Source organism: Aspergillus pseudodeflectus, assembly GCF_044049435.1.
Source record: "Aspergillus pseudodeflectus strain CBS 756.74 chromosome Unknown BJX68scaffold_5, whole genome shotgun sequence".
Classification (NCBI taxonomy): Eukaryota; Fungi; Ascomycota; class Eurotiomycetes; order Eurotiales; family Aspergillaceae; genus Aspergillus; species Aspergillus pseudodeflectus.
The window spans coordinates 331,875-347,857 of NW_027263781.1; the positions used below are offsets into that span (position 1 = coordinate 331,875).

Below are 15,983 nucleotides of genomic sequence, written 5' to 3' on the forward strand. Positions count from 1 at the left end.
TCGGAGAAACAGAAAACCGACTTTGACCTCGTCAAGTAAGGAAGCAGACGACTCTCTCCAACTGTACACCAACAACTATCGCCAACCACATCATAATCTGTTTACATCGACCACTGGTCAGACGCTGCTTTCAGTCAGCCAGTCCATTACCCGCGCTCACCGCATCATCTGTCTGGCCCTGCTGTGCTGTCGTCCTCGGCCTGAGCTCTCTCGATCACCGCCCAAAACATCGTCATCCGCCCAGCCTCACGAGATTCCCGCCCGGAGCTCCTGAATCACCTCCGCTCCGGCGCTCTCTCCAAACTCGATCTTCGCTGGAGCCACATACCTCTTTGCAGCTCATAGTCTCTCTCCAGGATGCGAATACAGTCGCTTTCCCTCCTCTCTGCCGCCTCCCTCCTTCCGAGTCTTGCTTCCGCGATCACGTTCGACTGCGCCAACATTCGAAAAGATGGCTACAAATACAGCCTGAAAGAGCTCGGCGGCGTCCACGAGATCTTCACTGCTAAAAAGGACCAGGACCAGGGTCTGACCAACAATGTCACCTACCGCCTGAACATCTGTGGTACTCTTGGGAAAAAAGGAGCTACACTGGACGACCTAACCTGCGAGCAGTCGAGGAATAGTACGACCCTTCCCTTTAATATTATATACGAGCAGGAGGAAAGCTAACGAACGATTTTTAGTCTGCGGGTTCAACCGCACAACGTATGATGACGGCGAGCACGACAACTTTGCTTTCCCCATCGTCGGGTTCGAATCCATGGGCGGCGGAGCACAGGACCCGGAGATTACGCGGTTGAAGGCGCTAGATGCGGACCGCGAAGGGTTACAGCTTAAATGGGGAGGCGGCTGGTACCCAGTTGGCGAGCGCGAGAAGGGGAAGAAGAAGCGCAAGGATGCAAAAGCGGTCATCGAGTTCGAGTGCGATCCTGACAAGTCCGGGCTGGAGGGTCTCGTTGAGTATTCGGAGCAGAGACTCCGTGCGAGGGAAGAAGGCGAAAGTGACGGTGGTGATAAGAAGGACGGGGACGGGGACGGCGAATCTGGTGGTGACGACGAGGGTAAGGAGCCGTTCGACGATGGTAGCAGACCGGAGCGGAGCTTGCAGTTTAAGAGCTTCGGACCGGTCGACGACGAGTCGTACGTGCTTCGACTGAACTGGAAGACACGCTATGCCTGCGACAATTACGCTCTTAGCCGTGAGAACTCCTCCGGGCACTGGGGGTTCTTCACCTGGTTGATTATCATGTACGTCCCCTTCTTGACCATGTATGCTTCATGCCGGATCTTGCTAACAACTGCCTCAGTTTCTTCCTCTGCGCCGCTGCATACCTCATCTTCGGCTCGTGGCTCAACTATAACCGCTACGGGGCCCGTGGCTGGGATCTTCTCCCGCACGGCGACACGATCAGGGACGTGCCCTATCTCTTCCAGGACTGGCTGAAGCGGGTAGTTAATACACTGCAAGGGACAGGCTCACGAGGAGGATACAGTGCTGTATAGAATGCTCTCGCTCTTTTCTCGTGTTTTGTTTGTTTGCTTTCTGCTACGGAAATTTTTGGCGGTTGGGTCAGCCTGGACGGACGACGGGCTTAGGTCCCTGTTGGTTTTCTGCCTCTCTGTACGATGAAATGAACGATTGGATTGGTTCTGAGTTATTCTGGTCCTCTTTTCTTTTTTTTTTCTGACTCGGTGCGTTTTCTTGGGGCAGCTGATATATACCTCGGTAGGATAGTGCAATCCACATTTGTACCCATCGACGGTTTCAACCTCTCTCACGGAGTCCACACATTCCACACATTCCAGTCCACTGAGGACTCTCGGGGCACTCGGCCGGCTTCACGGATCTTCTCGCGAGCAAAAGTACTCCCACCCCTTCATTCCTTCTTCCTTGTTACTTCCACCAGGAGCCCAATATGGAGTCTGTTCGGACGAACAATTACTTCCTTCAGACTAGACGGTGTGTGCTAGCATACTAGGTACATTCTCCCTCCATTCAGAAGCGCACGATTGAAAAGCAAAAAAGGCTATCGGACCAATATGGAGTCATGGAGTCATCGAAAAACATGCAGGGCTTGCAAAAACAGGAGGACCGATTTCAATTGCGTGATCAGGCCTAATATCACGACATCGAAGGGCGAAAGAACAACCTTAACTTTGAGCGAACGACCAATTTCTTTCTCGTCATCGAGAACCCCCACGAGACCTAACTCTGTTTCAATTCCTTCTCATTATTCTTAACGGACCGCCATACATCTACTACTCGCCTCACTGGGGCCATCTAGGGCTATCAGCCGATTCGGCCGACTTAGACCTTCATGGCAAACTGCTTGAGGAACAGGTAGTCGGCCATGTTTGCGTCGACGGTCTTGCGGATCAGGGCGGCGCCCTCTTCACCGTATTTCTCTCGCCACTCGGCGTCGAACTGCTCCTCGGACTTGGGGGCGCGTGGCTGGGGGCAATATGGTCAGCTGGACTGGCTCTCTCTCTGCGGTCTCCTTCCTCTTCAAAGTGCGGGCTGACTTGCTGGATTCGACTAGGGTCTAGGGCAAAAGGGGGCAATGGGGCAAGTGAAGTGAGAGGAGAGGAAAAATAAAAAAAGAAAGGAAAGGGTAACATACGTGTTTCCTGGCAGTCAACCCCTTCGAGTCAATCGCATCGTTGTGGAACCCCTTCCACTTCTCAAACGCATCCTTCGCATACCCGTGATCTCCCTCGTTATCCCAATTCAACATCTCAGGCGTGTACTCGATGCCAACACTGCGGCAGAACGCCTCCATCATCGCCGCCGGACTATCCAGCATCTCGTCCGCGTCCACAACGCAAATCTCCACTCCCACGTCCGCCCCAGGCTTTCCGACTGGCTTCTGATGCGATACACCAGATCCAGTGCTGTTGCTGCTGCCATTGGCACCGGCAGCGGATAGGATGTCGTCGGCATCCTGCTCCCGCGTTGCAACATGAGGGCCGATCATACCCTCGCGCCGCAAATACTCGAAGAACCGGCGCATCTCGTCGTACCCTGCCTCGGAGGGGTCGTAGTACGAGAAGCCCGTGACGGAATCCAGCGGCGGGATCGTGCACCGGTAGTACGAGGGAACGCTGTAGTGCGGATCGCGGATCAAAAAGGCAAAGTGGAAGCCCTGGAGCAGTTCCTTGGGCATCACGGTTGGATTTCCGGGCTCGCTGGGCGTGTTGTAGGGGTATGGCGGCGACTTGCCCTTCTTCGCTACTACTGCCTCACCGTTGCCGTTACTCTTCTCCCCGTTCTCCTCCCCCGTAGAGTGGCCGTTGGCGTCCTTCACCACCCCATCAATCCCATTGCCAACGGCCTCTGATGCAAGAGAATCCTCACCCTCGGTACCGACACCCCTCTTGATCCTGTTCAGCGAAGGCGCAATGCTAGCCGGCTTCGCCTTTGGTGGAAGCAGATAGTGCAAGATATCCTTGATGAAGATCCGCTTGCCCTCGTTCTCGCGACCCTCTTGCTCGATGCGGTCGAGGATCGTGCGGAACGTGGAATTGGCGAAGCCGCTTGCCTGCCGGCCTGCCTCGTCGGCTTCGTACCGGTCTGAGAGGCGCTCGGGGCCATAGTAGAAGGCGTCGCCAAAGGGCTCGTGGATGCATTGGATTGTGTCTCGTTGGGTCATGAAGACCTGGGTTTGTTAGCTTTAAACCTTCATTTTGCGGTGGCAGCTGGAATGACAGCTGCAGAATTGCAACTGCGTGGTGAGAATGAGGGGAATGGTGGGGAAGAGGTAAATACCCGTTCAAAAGCCGTCGAGCAAGCCCGCGGGTGGGTTGCGACGAAGATGGGTTTCTGGTTCTGAGATTGAGCCATGTTGATTTGTTGTTTCTCGTGCCGATATTCTTCTCGATTTCGTTCCGAGGATAATATGATATCACACGCGCGATCAATGATGATGATGCTGATGGGCGGGGGGACAATCGTTTGAAGTTCACTATCTACCTGGGAATATGTACCCGGCGAAGCTACTGATCCAGAGACTCTGTCTCTCCCTTGCGTCTGGTGCCAACACTCCCGTTCTGTAGAATACGGGGATTAATTTCCAGATAAGCTACCGTGTGGTAGTACGGAAGGTAGGGGCGGCTTCCGTGTAGCAAACGAAGTGTGAGCCTTTTTTGAGTTCTTGGAAGGTGCTCCTAGGTACTTGTAAAGATCAAGGATGTTTGGGTCTACGGAGCTTTCGAGAAGGAGCCGAGGTTTTATACCCGACAAGTTGAACCTTGAGTAAAAACGTGAAAGGTAGCGACGTAACGGGGGGGGGCGCACTTGTGTCGAGGCTTCTGTGGACGAATATCACAGAGCTTGCTACAGATGGATGGGATGGGAATTCCAGGTTTGAGTTCGGCCACCCGAGCCAGAATCTTGAACCTGGATTGGCAAGGATATGGACAGCGTGGAGAAGATGATGAGAGGCTAAGAAGCCCAGCAGTCTAGAGGGCGTTCTACAGCTCCGGTGGTACAGCGTTTGGACGCTGTGCTACAATGCAGCCCCTGTTACTGGCTGCTGGTTTGTCGAGTGGGTAGAAGAGGCACAGCGCTGCTCAAACAGGGTCAGGACAAGGCGATGACACCACCTGTCACCTATATTCGCCATAGATAAAGATCTCCATATCTTGGTATCAAGATCCTGATCTTGATCTATAGGGCTTCTACATCTGTTGAGCTTCGCTCTGAAACTTCAACCACCCTCTTCCGGCTTCCCATACTCGAGTTTGCTTGTGGGCTCACGTCGTTGAGTAGACCGCTATGCTGCGGCGTGCAGGATTAGGATCTACAGCTGCTGCTCCGCTTTGGTTCTTTTGCCATTGGAGGTTATTCAATTTCGAAGTTTGGGGGGCAGAAAGTTCAACTTGTTCCTGGCAGCTGGCCCCAGCCAAGCTGCTGAGGAGGAGAGGGGGGGGTAGATTTTTTTTTTTTTTTTGGCGAACGGACGAGCGTTTGCGACAACCCGTCTGAGCGACGGCGGGCAACGGCGGCAGGAGAGAAAAATTCCTAGCAAATTAGTCTCGGTCGAGAGTGGACATGATGATACCGAAGTGGAAGGACTCGTCCATGGTCGTTGGAGCGGAGTGGTTGAAGGTGGTGAGAATCCTTGTCGCCACAAATGGTCGAGGCATCTCTCCAGTTCCCACTTTGACGTCATGAAACGGAGAACGCAGGAGTGAGATTCCTGACGAAAAGGACGATAAAGACGCAGCGCGAGTATACTCTGGAGAGCGAGCAATCTATCAGCCAAATCACCTGCACAAGCAGGCATAAATGCGTGATCTGTATCTGATCAGAAGGTGCATTCGCCATATCTGATATCGCCGATTAAGCCACTCAGGCTTTCCCTCTGATCCGCCGGACGGGCCTCCGAGGCTGCGACCGGGGAGGGGCGAGTGGCCCTCTTCTCAGTCCTAGCGTTCCATGTCATGCGTCGTGGGAGCGAGGCGGTCCAATGGTACATCCGCACTGCTAACGTGGGGTTTCCTTGGGCTATAATTAACGGCGTTATGACTATTTTCTGAATGGCGCCCTGCGAGTGGCGGAAGAGGATTCCCTCGGTCCTCTGTCGAGCTGTGCGACGACGATGCAGGGCGGTCTTCAACGCCCTGGTTCTCTGATCTTCGCGGAGAATAATAGCGTTCAGGCAACCGCAGCAGTTGGCCAACGCCGAATTAGGTAAAATTTTGTAAAAGATAGAAAATCGAAGGACGAAGGATCGTTGAGTTTGATTCGAGGCTATTCAAGACAGTACATCGTACCTACTCAGTATACAAGACAAAGCTTACCGCTTGGCACACCGCTTCGAGCTTCAGCACAGAGACTGAGGACTGGCTCGGCAGTTTCAAGGTTCTTTCCTCAGCACGTTAGTCTCATAAAAGGAATGGGAACGCCCTCAATGAGCGGGCTGTCGATAGTTTTCTCAATGCCCCTTTACTGATTTCTCTGCTGTTGAAACTCTTCTCCATGGAGCAACCACAGCTGCCACAACCACAGCAGCAATCACAGCCGCAGCAGCCAGAGCAACCCCCCGGCCAGCCTCCCGAGCCGCTGGCGAACAATTCTCCAGTTCCGCTATCAAGCTTTCCGCCATTACCTCCGCCTCCGGAGCTTTTGTATCGCACCGAAACAGAGGCCGTCCAGGCTATCAAGTCGTTTGCACAGGATCATCACTATGCAGTCATCACCAAGCGCACGAATAAAGGCCGCGAGGGGAAAGTCGAGGCCATCTACATGACCTGTGACCAGGGTCAAGTATATCAGTCCACCGCAAAAGAGCGACAGAGGAACCCCTCGCGGAGAAATGGGTGTCCGTTCAACCTGCGGATCAGCTACCATAAGATTGACAATCTATGGCATGTCAAAGTGCGCGATGGCGCTCACAATCATGGCCCGTCGCCCACGCCTGCTGACCATCCCTCCATCCGTCGCGAGGAAATACAACAAAAGACTCAATATATCAAAGCCCTTTTGGACATCAACATGCCGCCCAGTCAAATTCTTAAGCAGCTTCGCCACGTGGACTCTACCACTGTCATTCAGGTCCGCGACATCTATAATCTCCGCCATCGCCTTTATCAGGGTAAAATCCCGGTCCCGGCGGTGACAATCGCCGAATACGCACAAGTGGCGGCGAAGAAGCGTCGCCGCCAGGACGGTTCAGATAACCAGTCGTCCGAAGAGGCTTCAATGCCGGGCCCTGTCGAAGGGGGCGGGCCAGGAATCGCTCCGAGTCCTGTCGCTCCTGCCACTCCTCTTACTCCTGTGGCTGCGGCCGCGGCCGCGGTCCCGAGTCAGCATAATCATATGCATAATGCACACGACTTTTTGTTTACTTCAACGATGTTTTGAGGTGTATGCTAGGCGTTCATGGTCGGTTTTAGCACTAGGGAGATACCAATTTGATGGGCTTGCATCATTTAGCATGCCTGTTTACCGCCTCCACTACCGCTTCGTATTTGCCAGACTTATTTCTATCATAGTCACGTGATGTATGGCCTGAGGCGGCTGTGGGGGGAAGCTGGAAGATACTTCTGGAAGGCGGTAGAAATTCGTAGTGTCGTCATGCCGCTGGGAGAATGTCGTAGTATCGGTCGTCATGGCGCGGGAGGCTTGTTGGGCACCATCTACAAGAATCCAGCTCCTGCTACGAGATCGTCTGCTCGTGTATATAGTCTAACCCCTTGTACCTTGCTTGCTAGTTTTCATTTCTCAGATTTCATACCAACATCACTTGACTGATACCTCAATCATTTCCTTCTACTCCTCCGTTTGCGGAGATTTCCGTCTCCCCCACCTTACATCATGAACACCGACAAATATACAGACAAGGCCACCAAAGCCTTACAGGATGCTCTCGAGCTGGCTATCGAGCATTCCAACGCAGAACTTTACCCTGTACATCTTGCAGTTGCCCTTCTCGATCCTAGCGGAGATGACGAAGAAGGACCTTCACTTCACCCCTCTCATGGCAGCTCAAAGAGCTCCCTCTTCCGACAAGTCGTCGAACGCGCCCACGGTGATTACCAACTCCTTCACCGTGGTCTCATGAAGACACTAGTCAAGCTACCCAGTCAAGACCCTCCGCCAGAGTCTCGCAGCGTCTCCGCACCTCTCCGGAAAGTTCTCAACGCTGCCAACGATCTGTCCAAGACCCAGAAAGACAGTTACGTCGCTGTGGACCACCTGATCCAGGCTGTTTGCCAGGACTCACAAGTACAAGCCGCTCTCAAGGGAGCCAATGTGCCCAACGTCAAATTGATCGACACTGCCATTCAGCAGATTCGAGGTACAAGGCGCGTGGATTCTAAGACGGCGGATGCAGAGAGCGAGAATGAGAACCTCAAGAAGTTCACCATCGACATGACCGCTTTGGCTCGCGAGGGAAAGATCGATCCGGTCATTGGTCGTGAGGAGGAGATTCGCCGCGTGATTCGCATCCTCAGTCGACGAACGAAGAACAACCCCGTGCTCATTGGTGAGCCCGGTGTGGGTAAGACCACAATTGTCGAAGGTTTGGCCCGCCGGATCGTGAACGCCGATATCCCAGCCAGTCTCTCCCAATGCAAGCTTCTCTCACTCGATGTCGGCTCATTGGTCGCCGGCAGCAAGTACCGTGGCGAGTTTGAAGAGAGACTCAAGGGTGTTCTCAAGGAAATCGAAGAATCCAAAGAGACCATTGTTTTGTTTGTGGACGAAATTCATCTGCTCATGGGCGCAGGTGCCAGCGGGGAGGGCGGCATGGATGCCGCCAACCTGTTGAAGCCTATGCTCGCCCGTGGTCAACTCCACTGTATCGGTGCCACGACCCTTGGCGAGTACCGGAAGTACATCGAAAAGGATGCCGCCTTTGAACGACGATTCCAGCAGGTACTGGTAAAGGAACCCACCGTCTCGGAAACAATTTCCATCCTCCGTGGTTTGAAGGAAAAGTACGAAGTTCACCACGGTAGTGTACGGATCCTCGATGCCGCCATTGTCACCGCTGCCACTCTTGCTTCACGATATCTCACAGCTCGTCGGTTGCCCGACTCGGCCGTCGACCTTATTGATGAGGCTGCTGCCGCCGTCAGAGTAGCCCGTGAATCCGAGCCGGAAGCTCTTGACAGCTTGGAGCGCAAGTACCGACAGCTCCAGATCGAGATCCACGCTCTCAAGCGTGAAAAGGACGATGCTTCAAAAGAGCGTCTCAAGGCCGCTGAGCAGGAAGCAGCCAACGTCCTGGAAGAACTGCGTCCCATGCGTGAGAAATATGAGGCTGAGAAGGCTCGCAACAAGGCCATCCAAGACGCCAAGACGAAGCTGGACAACCTCAAGAACAAGCAAGAGGAAGCCGAGCGGTCTGGTGACACCGAAACCGCGGCAGACCTGAAGTACTACGCTATCCCCGAAACCACTCAACACATAGAAATGCTCGAGAAGCAACGCGCACAAGCCGATGAGGAGCGACGTAATCGCCAGGGCGATGCAGGAGAGCCTCTCCTTGCCGACGAGGTGGGCCCTGATCAGATCAACGAAATCGTGGCACGGTGGACCGGAATCCCAGTGACAAGGCTCAAGACCACCGAAAAGGACAAGCTGTTGCACATGGAGAAGTACTTGGGCAAGATCGTTGTCGGACAAAAGGAGGCCGTCACATCTGTTTCGAATGCGATCCGACTTCAACGATCTGGGCTCAGCAACCCTAACTCGCCCCCAAGCTTCCTATTCTGCGGTCCCTCTGGTACGGGTAAGACGCTCCTCACAAAGGCCCTGGCAGAGTTCCTGTTCGATGATCCCAAGGCCATGATCCGATTCGACATGTCCGAGTACCAGGAGCGACACTCTCTCAGCCGCATGATCGGTGCGCCCCCGGGCTACGTCGGACACGATGCCGGCGGCCAGCTAACCGAGTCCCTCCGTCGCCGACCATTCTCCATCCTCCTCTTTGACGAAGTCGAAAAGGCAGCCAAGGAGGTCCTCACCGTTCTCCTCCAGCTCATGGACGACGGCCGCATCACAGACGGCCAAGGCCGTGTCGTTGACGCTCGCAACTGCATCGTCGTTATGACCTCCAACCTGGGAGCCGAATATCTTGCCAGACCAACAACCAAGGACGGCAAGATCGACCCTCAGACCCGTGAGTTGGTTATGGGTGCGCTCCGCAACTACTTCCTCCCCGAATTCCTCAACCGTATCTCCAGCACCGTCATCTTCAACCGCCTCACCAAGCGCGAGATCCGCAAGATCGTCGACCTCCGCCTTAGCGAGGTCCAGGCCCGTCTTGTGCAGAACGGCCGCAACGTTGTCATCGAATGCTCTGAAGAAGTCAAGGACTACCTCGGGCAGGCGGGATACAATCCCGCATACGGTGCTCGCCCGCTCGGCCGCATCATCGAGCGCGAGGTCCTCAACAAGCTCGCCGTCCTCATCCTACGCGGCAGCATCCAAGACGGCGAAGTCGCTCGTGTCATCATGCGCGACGGACGCATTGATGTCGTCCCTAACCATGAGGTCCAGATTGACGAAGATCTGGATATGACTGATGAGGAGGAGGACGCCATGGCTGAGATGGAGGACAACAGCGGCGATATGGATCTGTACGACTAGACGTTCCTCTGATGATTTATGATGTTCTCCTTTTCTCTCCTGTCTTTTTCTGGCGTTTAGGATTTCTGCATTACAGTGTCTCGTTTTGAACTCGGCCTGGAGCGGTTTTCAGATTTCAGCTTCTCAGTTTTCTGCTCTTCACAATGTACAGTTGTTGCTGAGGGTGTGTACAGAGCAACTTACAAAAAGTTAACATTAATGGCTGTAGGAAAAACAATCAAAATAGATAATTTTTGCACCCTCCTTGATGGGCAACCTAGTGAAGGTTGAATGGGGTAGGAGTGAAGGTTAGGAGAACTTACCTATAAGATTTTGACTTTAACTCACTCACTGGTCTCTCAGCCATGCGCCTGCTAGTATCCGTCTTGGTTGCTTGGAGGTCAAGACATTCACCATGACACCTTCATGTTTTCTTTCATTTTTCTTCCATGATTTCTTCTGCCTCCTCATACCCAACAAAGGAAGACTGTGAAAATTTCCAGCCGATCTTTTTCTTGGGCGCAGGGTCAATAGAAGCGATAGTGCCTCAAGGACCATATCTTTCTGTATTTTCCTCCGCACACCCTGATTTTAACCATTCATGGGATGCCTTTATAGAATCGAGTTTCTGATCGAGAGAGTTCTTTACACGGTTCGTTTCCTTCTACAATCCCCTGCCGTACCTTCTGCTTGTCTCTGGAGACGCGGACGTTAATTTGTCCCTACGTGGCTCTCTTGCAAAAACAATACCTTGCGTTTGTGATACTCTATCTCGCGGGTGTGACCGAAGGCCTCTGATGAATATGGAGCCTGGGTAGTCAAGACTACTTTCGTAAGTGCAAGACAGAGAGGTGTGCCTAGGTCACAGAGGATATTTATCACTGATACAGCAAACGCAGTAACTCATTTATTGTTGTTAAAAATTCCTACTTCCAAGTAGGGTATGCGCCTCCCTAGCCCGCATCTGGGCCTGCAAAAGTACCCAACCCCATTAACAAGAGCGGCCGTCACTATGATTCCGAGCCAGGATTCATGAAACAGAGCGGATCTCCCTTTCTTCGGCCTTGCCCCTTTCTCGTTTCTCGCGCCGCCAGATCGAAGAAACGCGGGCTGAGCTAGATAATATTCGCTTCCGTGTTTCAGTCATTTGGCTGCGAATGGGCCTCAGGTCTAAGAGAATGACCAGGCTCCAGGTCTTGGCAACAGCATTCGCCCCCAGGTTATTATACGTCATGGCCAGACTTTTGGAGGTATTCCAGAGTACAGGCGCTAAGACCTTGAATTCTGGTGGCTTGCGGGAGTAACCGCTCTATCCCCGAGCGCGAATCACGGTGCGTGGCAGACAAGTCATACTAGCCCAGGCACCCGTGAAAAGCCCACACCACGCGTCATTCCGTTACATTCCCAAGGGGAAATCAAAGCCTAGGCTGTAATGGATGTGACTATCATGACGCAGAAGGGTGAGGCCAGGGACAGGAAAAGCAGGTCATACTCCAGGGTATTGTTGGCATCGCTGCTGTTCGAATTGGCCCCCAAATGCATCGGAGACTCGGTATACGGCAGTATACCAGGGCTTGACCCACAACCTCGTTTGGACTAACTTATTCTATATAGTGCGGAAGCTTGTGTACGCCCCCAGGTCCGCGAGTATATTATCGCCAAGCTCCCGGGTCCGCGACGCTCACCCTTCCTCCATACTATTTGCATCAACCCATACCCCGAGATGAAGTCATATCTCCGCGTCCTGCGACGGGGGCCGTTTTTGGCGGAAGTCTGGTCCGAAGCCCACAATCACATCTACATCAATAACACTAGCTTATGGTCGCTGAGCGAAGGTATATAAGGCTGCTTGCAATCTTTTGATCTGGAGCATGCAAAAACCGTCTTGGTTCATCTCACCAGCTCCTCTCCAAGTCATTCAATCAAGAAAATCAAGAAGACAAAGATCCAATCTCCACACTGTCGACTACAGCCATACCCGAATCACCAAAGACCGCCGAACAGAATGCACTTCCAAACCCCATACGCTCTCGGCCTCCTTGCAGCACTCGGCGCAACCCCCGCCCTCGCCGGACAGAAAGTCGTAGCTCTTTGGGCTGCCGGAACCTGGAGCGTTGCTGGCGGGATTGGCGGCAACATCAACTCGTGGGACAGCACCTTTGCCCTGCTAAACGAAGATGGTGAATCCATTTTCCAGGCAAACCTCATTGACGGTTACAAGTCGTGCATCCACGTGGGCCAGGACTTTCAACTTGAAGGTGCATGTTTCGGCGGCGCCTGGTATGGATTCCAGTGCTCCGGGAACCAGATTGGAATTCCAGAGGAGTGTGAGGTCTTTGGGCCTGATGGCGAAAGTCTAGCCAAGGGGAATTCAGACGATGCTACCGACTACTTTGGACTGGGGATCTCGGAATCCGGTAATTGCAAAGTCCAGTTTGAATTGGCGGACGGCATTGAGTGTGGGCCGAACTCGATCGGGTTTGAGACGCATGTTGTGGATTCATGAGGTTGTATGGTCATTCGGCCGTTGTCCTGTGAGCTCGCTACGCCGCTGACAAGGTCACAGGCATATGTTGACACATGTCAGTAATGACTGAGATGGATTGAACTTGGGACACGGGTGCGTGCATCACGGTGAATTATGGGAGGCCGCATCGATCTACTTGGTGGAGACTGGAGTGTTGTTTTGGTTGTTTTGGTTGTGGGGGCTCTCCGAGTTTGACCCAGACAAGCTATATATATACCTCAATTGACCGTTATCATTTATATTATTCCCAGCTGACATAAAAAAATGAAGATCTAGGTACTCTCCTAGGTAATGAATAAAGCCCTACAGGAATAAGGATGAAATCAAAGATATCATGTCATATTGCTAGTCTTGGGAGGGGAAAGGAGCATAAGCTTTCTTCTGTAGTAACACCACAAGTCCCCCAGAGCTTTCTTCACAACCCGTTATCTATCATTGCTCTCTACATAGTAATCGTCTACACGATCTTTAATTATTCCATCCCTTACAATTATGACTGAACGCCCTTTTTTCGACAAGTGGGTGGGAAACACAATCCAGATCGCCAAAGCCACGGACAACTCAGCCTTTACTCGGCGACAAGAACAACCAGCTCTCAGCTTACGAGTAACTCGAGAATAAAGTCTTACAAGGCTCGCTTAGTGGAGCATATGGAACGTTCTTTTGCCATAAGGCTCATGATCCTAGCGATGACGCTGTCATGAAGGTCATTCATTATGCAGTAAGTGTCTGGATCATTGCCTACCGTAACCGAGTCTTGCGAGCAGGCAGTGCCTATTCACGGAAACCCACTTATCTTCTTTTTCTCAACATGGGAGGGTTCCATACGCAGGCTCCGAGTACGCTATCCGTGCGGAACCAAAGAACTCAGCACATTCGGGTAGTTGGAGATACAGCCCTCGGAGACGCTCACAAGAAGTAGCTGCCCATTGGCTCCACGGGTCCGTCAGCGATGGGCCACGGAGCAAAGTGATGGAACAGTGCCCGGAGGATTCCCCCCCTATCTTTCAATCGAGAAGCTCGAGGGCTTTCAATTGTCTCGGGACTTGTTCTGGTCGCTCGACCAGAATGAGCGTGATAAGATCAGGGTGGCTTTCAAAGACGCCTTCGAGTGCGTACTACCACCTCCCCCCCGGCGAGTAATAGCTGACGGTGCGTACGGGACTATATAGGAACTGCATCAAAGCCGGTGCGCTGTCGTGTCAGCTGGACGCCAGATACCTCGTGTGGGATAAGTAGGCATTGAAGATGTGAGCTATGTTTTTTTTTGCAGGGAGTACAACTAGCTGACAATGTGCCTGCCGCGCGGTGTCCCTAGTATGATCAGCGGATATGGATTTCTCGGCTCCCGGCCTACTAAGCCTGGGGATAGATGCAAGGGCGGTGGATGGGTAGGCTGTGGTCTTGCGCATTGCCCTTAGAATTATTATTGGGCTATGGACGAGCTGATACATCCAGATATGAGTCGCAGGACGTTGTAAAATTGGGACGACCTAGACAACAATTAGATTATCTACAAGGTGCCCGCTGCCGGATTCGCAGACCCTACACTCGCCTCTGCGCTCCAAGAGCAAGTTGCTACCCCGGCTTCAACGCCTTTGCCCACTGGCGACCCTGCAGCCCAGGATCAGGAGGACGCCGATCTGGAGACCGAAACAGGCACCTCCAACATCGGCCATTGCCGGTGCGGTAGTCGGCGGTGTCCTCGGTCTGACTCTGCTCAGCGCGATATGTTGGTTCTTCTGGAGGTATCAGAAGAAGAAACAACAGCTTACCGCGGGAGAATTACCTGCATCTAGGTCAAGAGAGCACAAGCTTGAGATAGGTGAGCTTGGTGGACGGGAAACGGTTGCTGAGCTGGGTGGTCCTCGGCATTTGCTGCATGCAAAGGTGCAGGGTGCTTGGAACCAGATTCATGAGATGCCTTCATAACACCCTCCTTGGTTGAGAATGAACATAGTCACTTTTGATTCTGTATACACTCACGCACTTTCTGATGACGCAAATGAACTCCCGTCTCACCACAAACATATTATTACATTGACTTAGATTTTGCTTGATCCCTTGTGATTCATAGGTTGGAACTCTTAGCAGAAGTACCATGAGGGACAGAAAATCAGGAGTAACCTATGGAACTGCCTAAACTATAACGTAAGGAAATTGCAGGTGAGCACTCTGTATCGCTACTAGATCTACTTAGAAATATATATATATAGATGTTCACCTCCCCGATACTCTGTTGCGTTGTGCTCATATTTCTCAAAACGTATCTCTGCCATTTTCATAAAGACATGGGATAATATCCAAAATAAAGATAGTATAAGTACGTTGCCCTCAGTATTTTATGTGAAGGATGCCACACCGAGAGCCTGGAGGTCTCTCTGCCCATCAAAAGAATCGAGGGAGGTACCCACTACTATACTGCCTTGTTCTGCCCTTATGATTTGAAGTGTCATTTAACCCAGTAGACATATCAGCAGTTTTCATATCAGGACATTTTATACTTCGCGGAAGATTATCTTTTGAAGCGGATCAGAAGCCTGGTTTGTAAACTTCGTACGCAAGTCTTGTCTCTACCTAGTTCGATGAATGAGGTGACCTGACCAGTGCTCGCTCGTCCTATCTAATTCTAGCGCGAATTTGTTTTAGAAAAATCCTGGCTGGTGCCTGCCAAGTCTCTTTGACTAACACGGCACATTTCAAATCTCAACGGCCAGGAAGGATTCAGGTTCAGAACCCTCTGGCGACCTGGCCAGGGACCAGGAAGCGAGGTGGAAAGCCGCCTGAAGTTAATAAGGACGGCCTAACTGTAAGGCACGAACTCCAGTTTCTAGACTCGGGGTAAGATACTTCGATTGCGTTTGGGCTACCGTATATCATCGGTTAGATACCATATTCCGTCGGTTTCTCCTTTTTAAACCGTGAAAGTCGACAGAAATTGATCAAGGTTACCACGACGCTCGGACCCTGTCTCCGCCAGAATAGTATAAAGTATCAAGGTAGGATAGAGGGAGGACCAAGCGTCGGTCTTGATGAGTCCAAGCGCCCAACATATCACTACTCTATAATAATAATAATGCAGGCTCCAGGCTACATAACCATGTTATCAATTATGTAGATCACTTCGGAACCGACTCCCACCCGCCGTGCCCTATGTTGTACCACTATACTGTAAATGGTAAAAGGACACACATTCCAGAATCCACGATTCCACGGCTTCGAAAATGAAGTTGAACAAACGAACCAGTGGACACGATGCACATCACTACTCGATACGGCTCAGGGTTCGTGCGTAGCTGTGGGGTCGACTCTGAACCGAGAAAACGTGGCCCATGAATTAGGATTTCAGCTAAATGGCAATAGTCTCGGGGG

General features: G+C 52.2%; 4 protein-coding genes across 4 annotated transcripts; 3 read left to right on the top strand and 1 right to left on the bottom strand.

Moving 5' to 3' along the window:
* Nucleotides 1–168: 168 nt before the first annotated feature.
* On the top strand, nucleotides 169–1,540 carry BJX68DRAFT_162330 (autophagy-related protein 27). Its single transcript, XM_071036890.1, has 3 exons — nucleotides 169–625; nucleotides 687–1,251; nucleotides 1,311–1,540. The coding sequence occupies exons 1-3, from the start codon at nucleotides 358–360 to the stop codon at nucleotides 1,504–1,506; spliced, it is 1,029 nt and encodes a 342-aa protein (XP_070903357.1). The 5' UTR covers nucleotides 169–357; the 3' UTR covers nucleotides 1,507–1,540.
* Nucleotides 1,541–2,311: 771 nt separating this feature from the next.
* On the bottom strand, nucleotides 2,312–3,844 carry BJX68DRAFT_262734 (uncharacterized protein; the record flags this gene model as incomplete). The annotated part of the gene is made up of 3 exons (XM_071044515.1): nucleotides 2,312–2,455; nucleotides 2,625–3,659; nucleotides 3,770–3,844. 3 exons carry the CDS (start codon nucleotides 3,842–3,844, stop codon nucleotides 2,312–2,314), a joined length of 1,254 nt encoding a protein of 417 aa, XP_070903358.1.
* A 3,353-nt stretch (nucleotides 3,845–7,197) lies between these two features.
* On the top strand, nucleotides 7,198–10,343 carry BJX68DRAFT_228116 (ATP-dependent Clp protease ATP-binding subunit). Its single transcript, XM_071038800.1, has one exon. It carries the CDS (start codon nucleotides 7,322–7,324, stop codon nucleotides 10,103–10,105), a length of 2,784 nt encoding a protein of 927 aa, XP_070903359.1. The 5' UTR covers nucleotides 7,198–7,321; the 3' UTR covers nucleotides 10,106–10,343.
* Nucleotides 10,344–11,549: 1,206 nt separating this feature from the next.
* On the top strand, nucleotides 11,550–12,841 carry BJX68DRAFT_228118 (uncharacterized protein). The gene has a single exon (XM_071038801.1). It carries the CDS (start codon nucleotides 12,090–12,092, stop codon nucleotides 12,588–12,590), a length of 501 nt encoding a protein of 166 aa, XP_070903360.1. The 5' UTR covers nucleotides 11,550–12,089; the 3' UTR covers nucleotides 12,591–12,841.
* The last annotated feature ends 3,142 nt before the right edge of the window (nucleotides 12,842–15,983 follow it).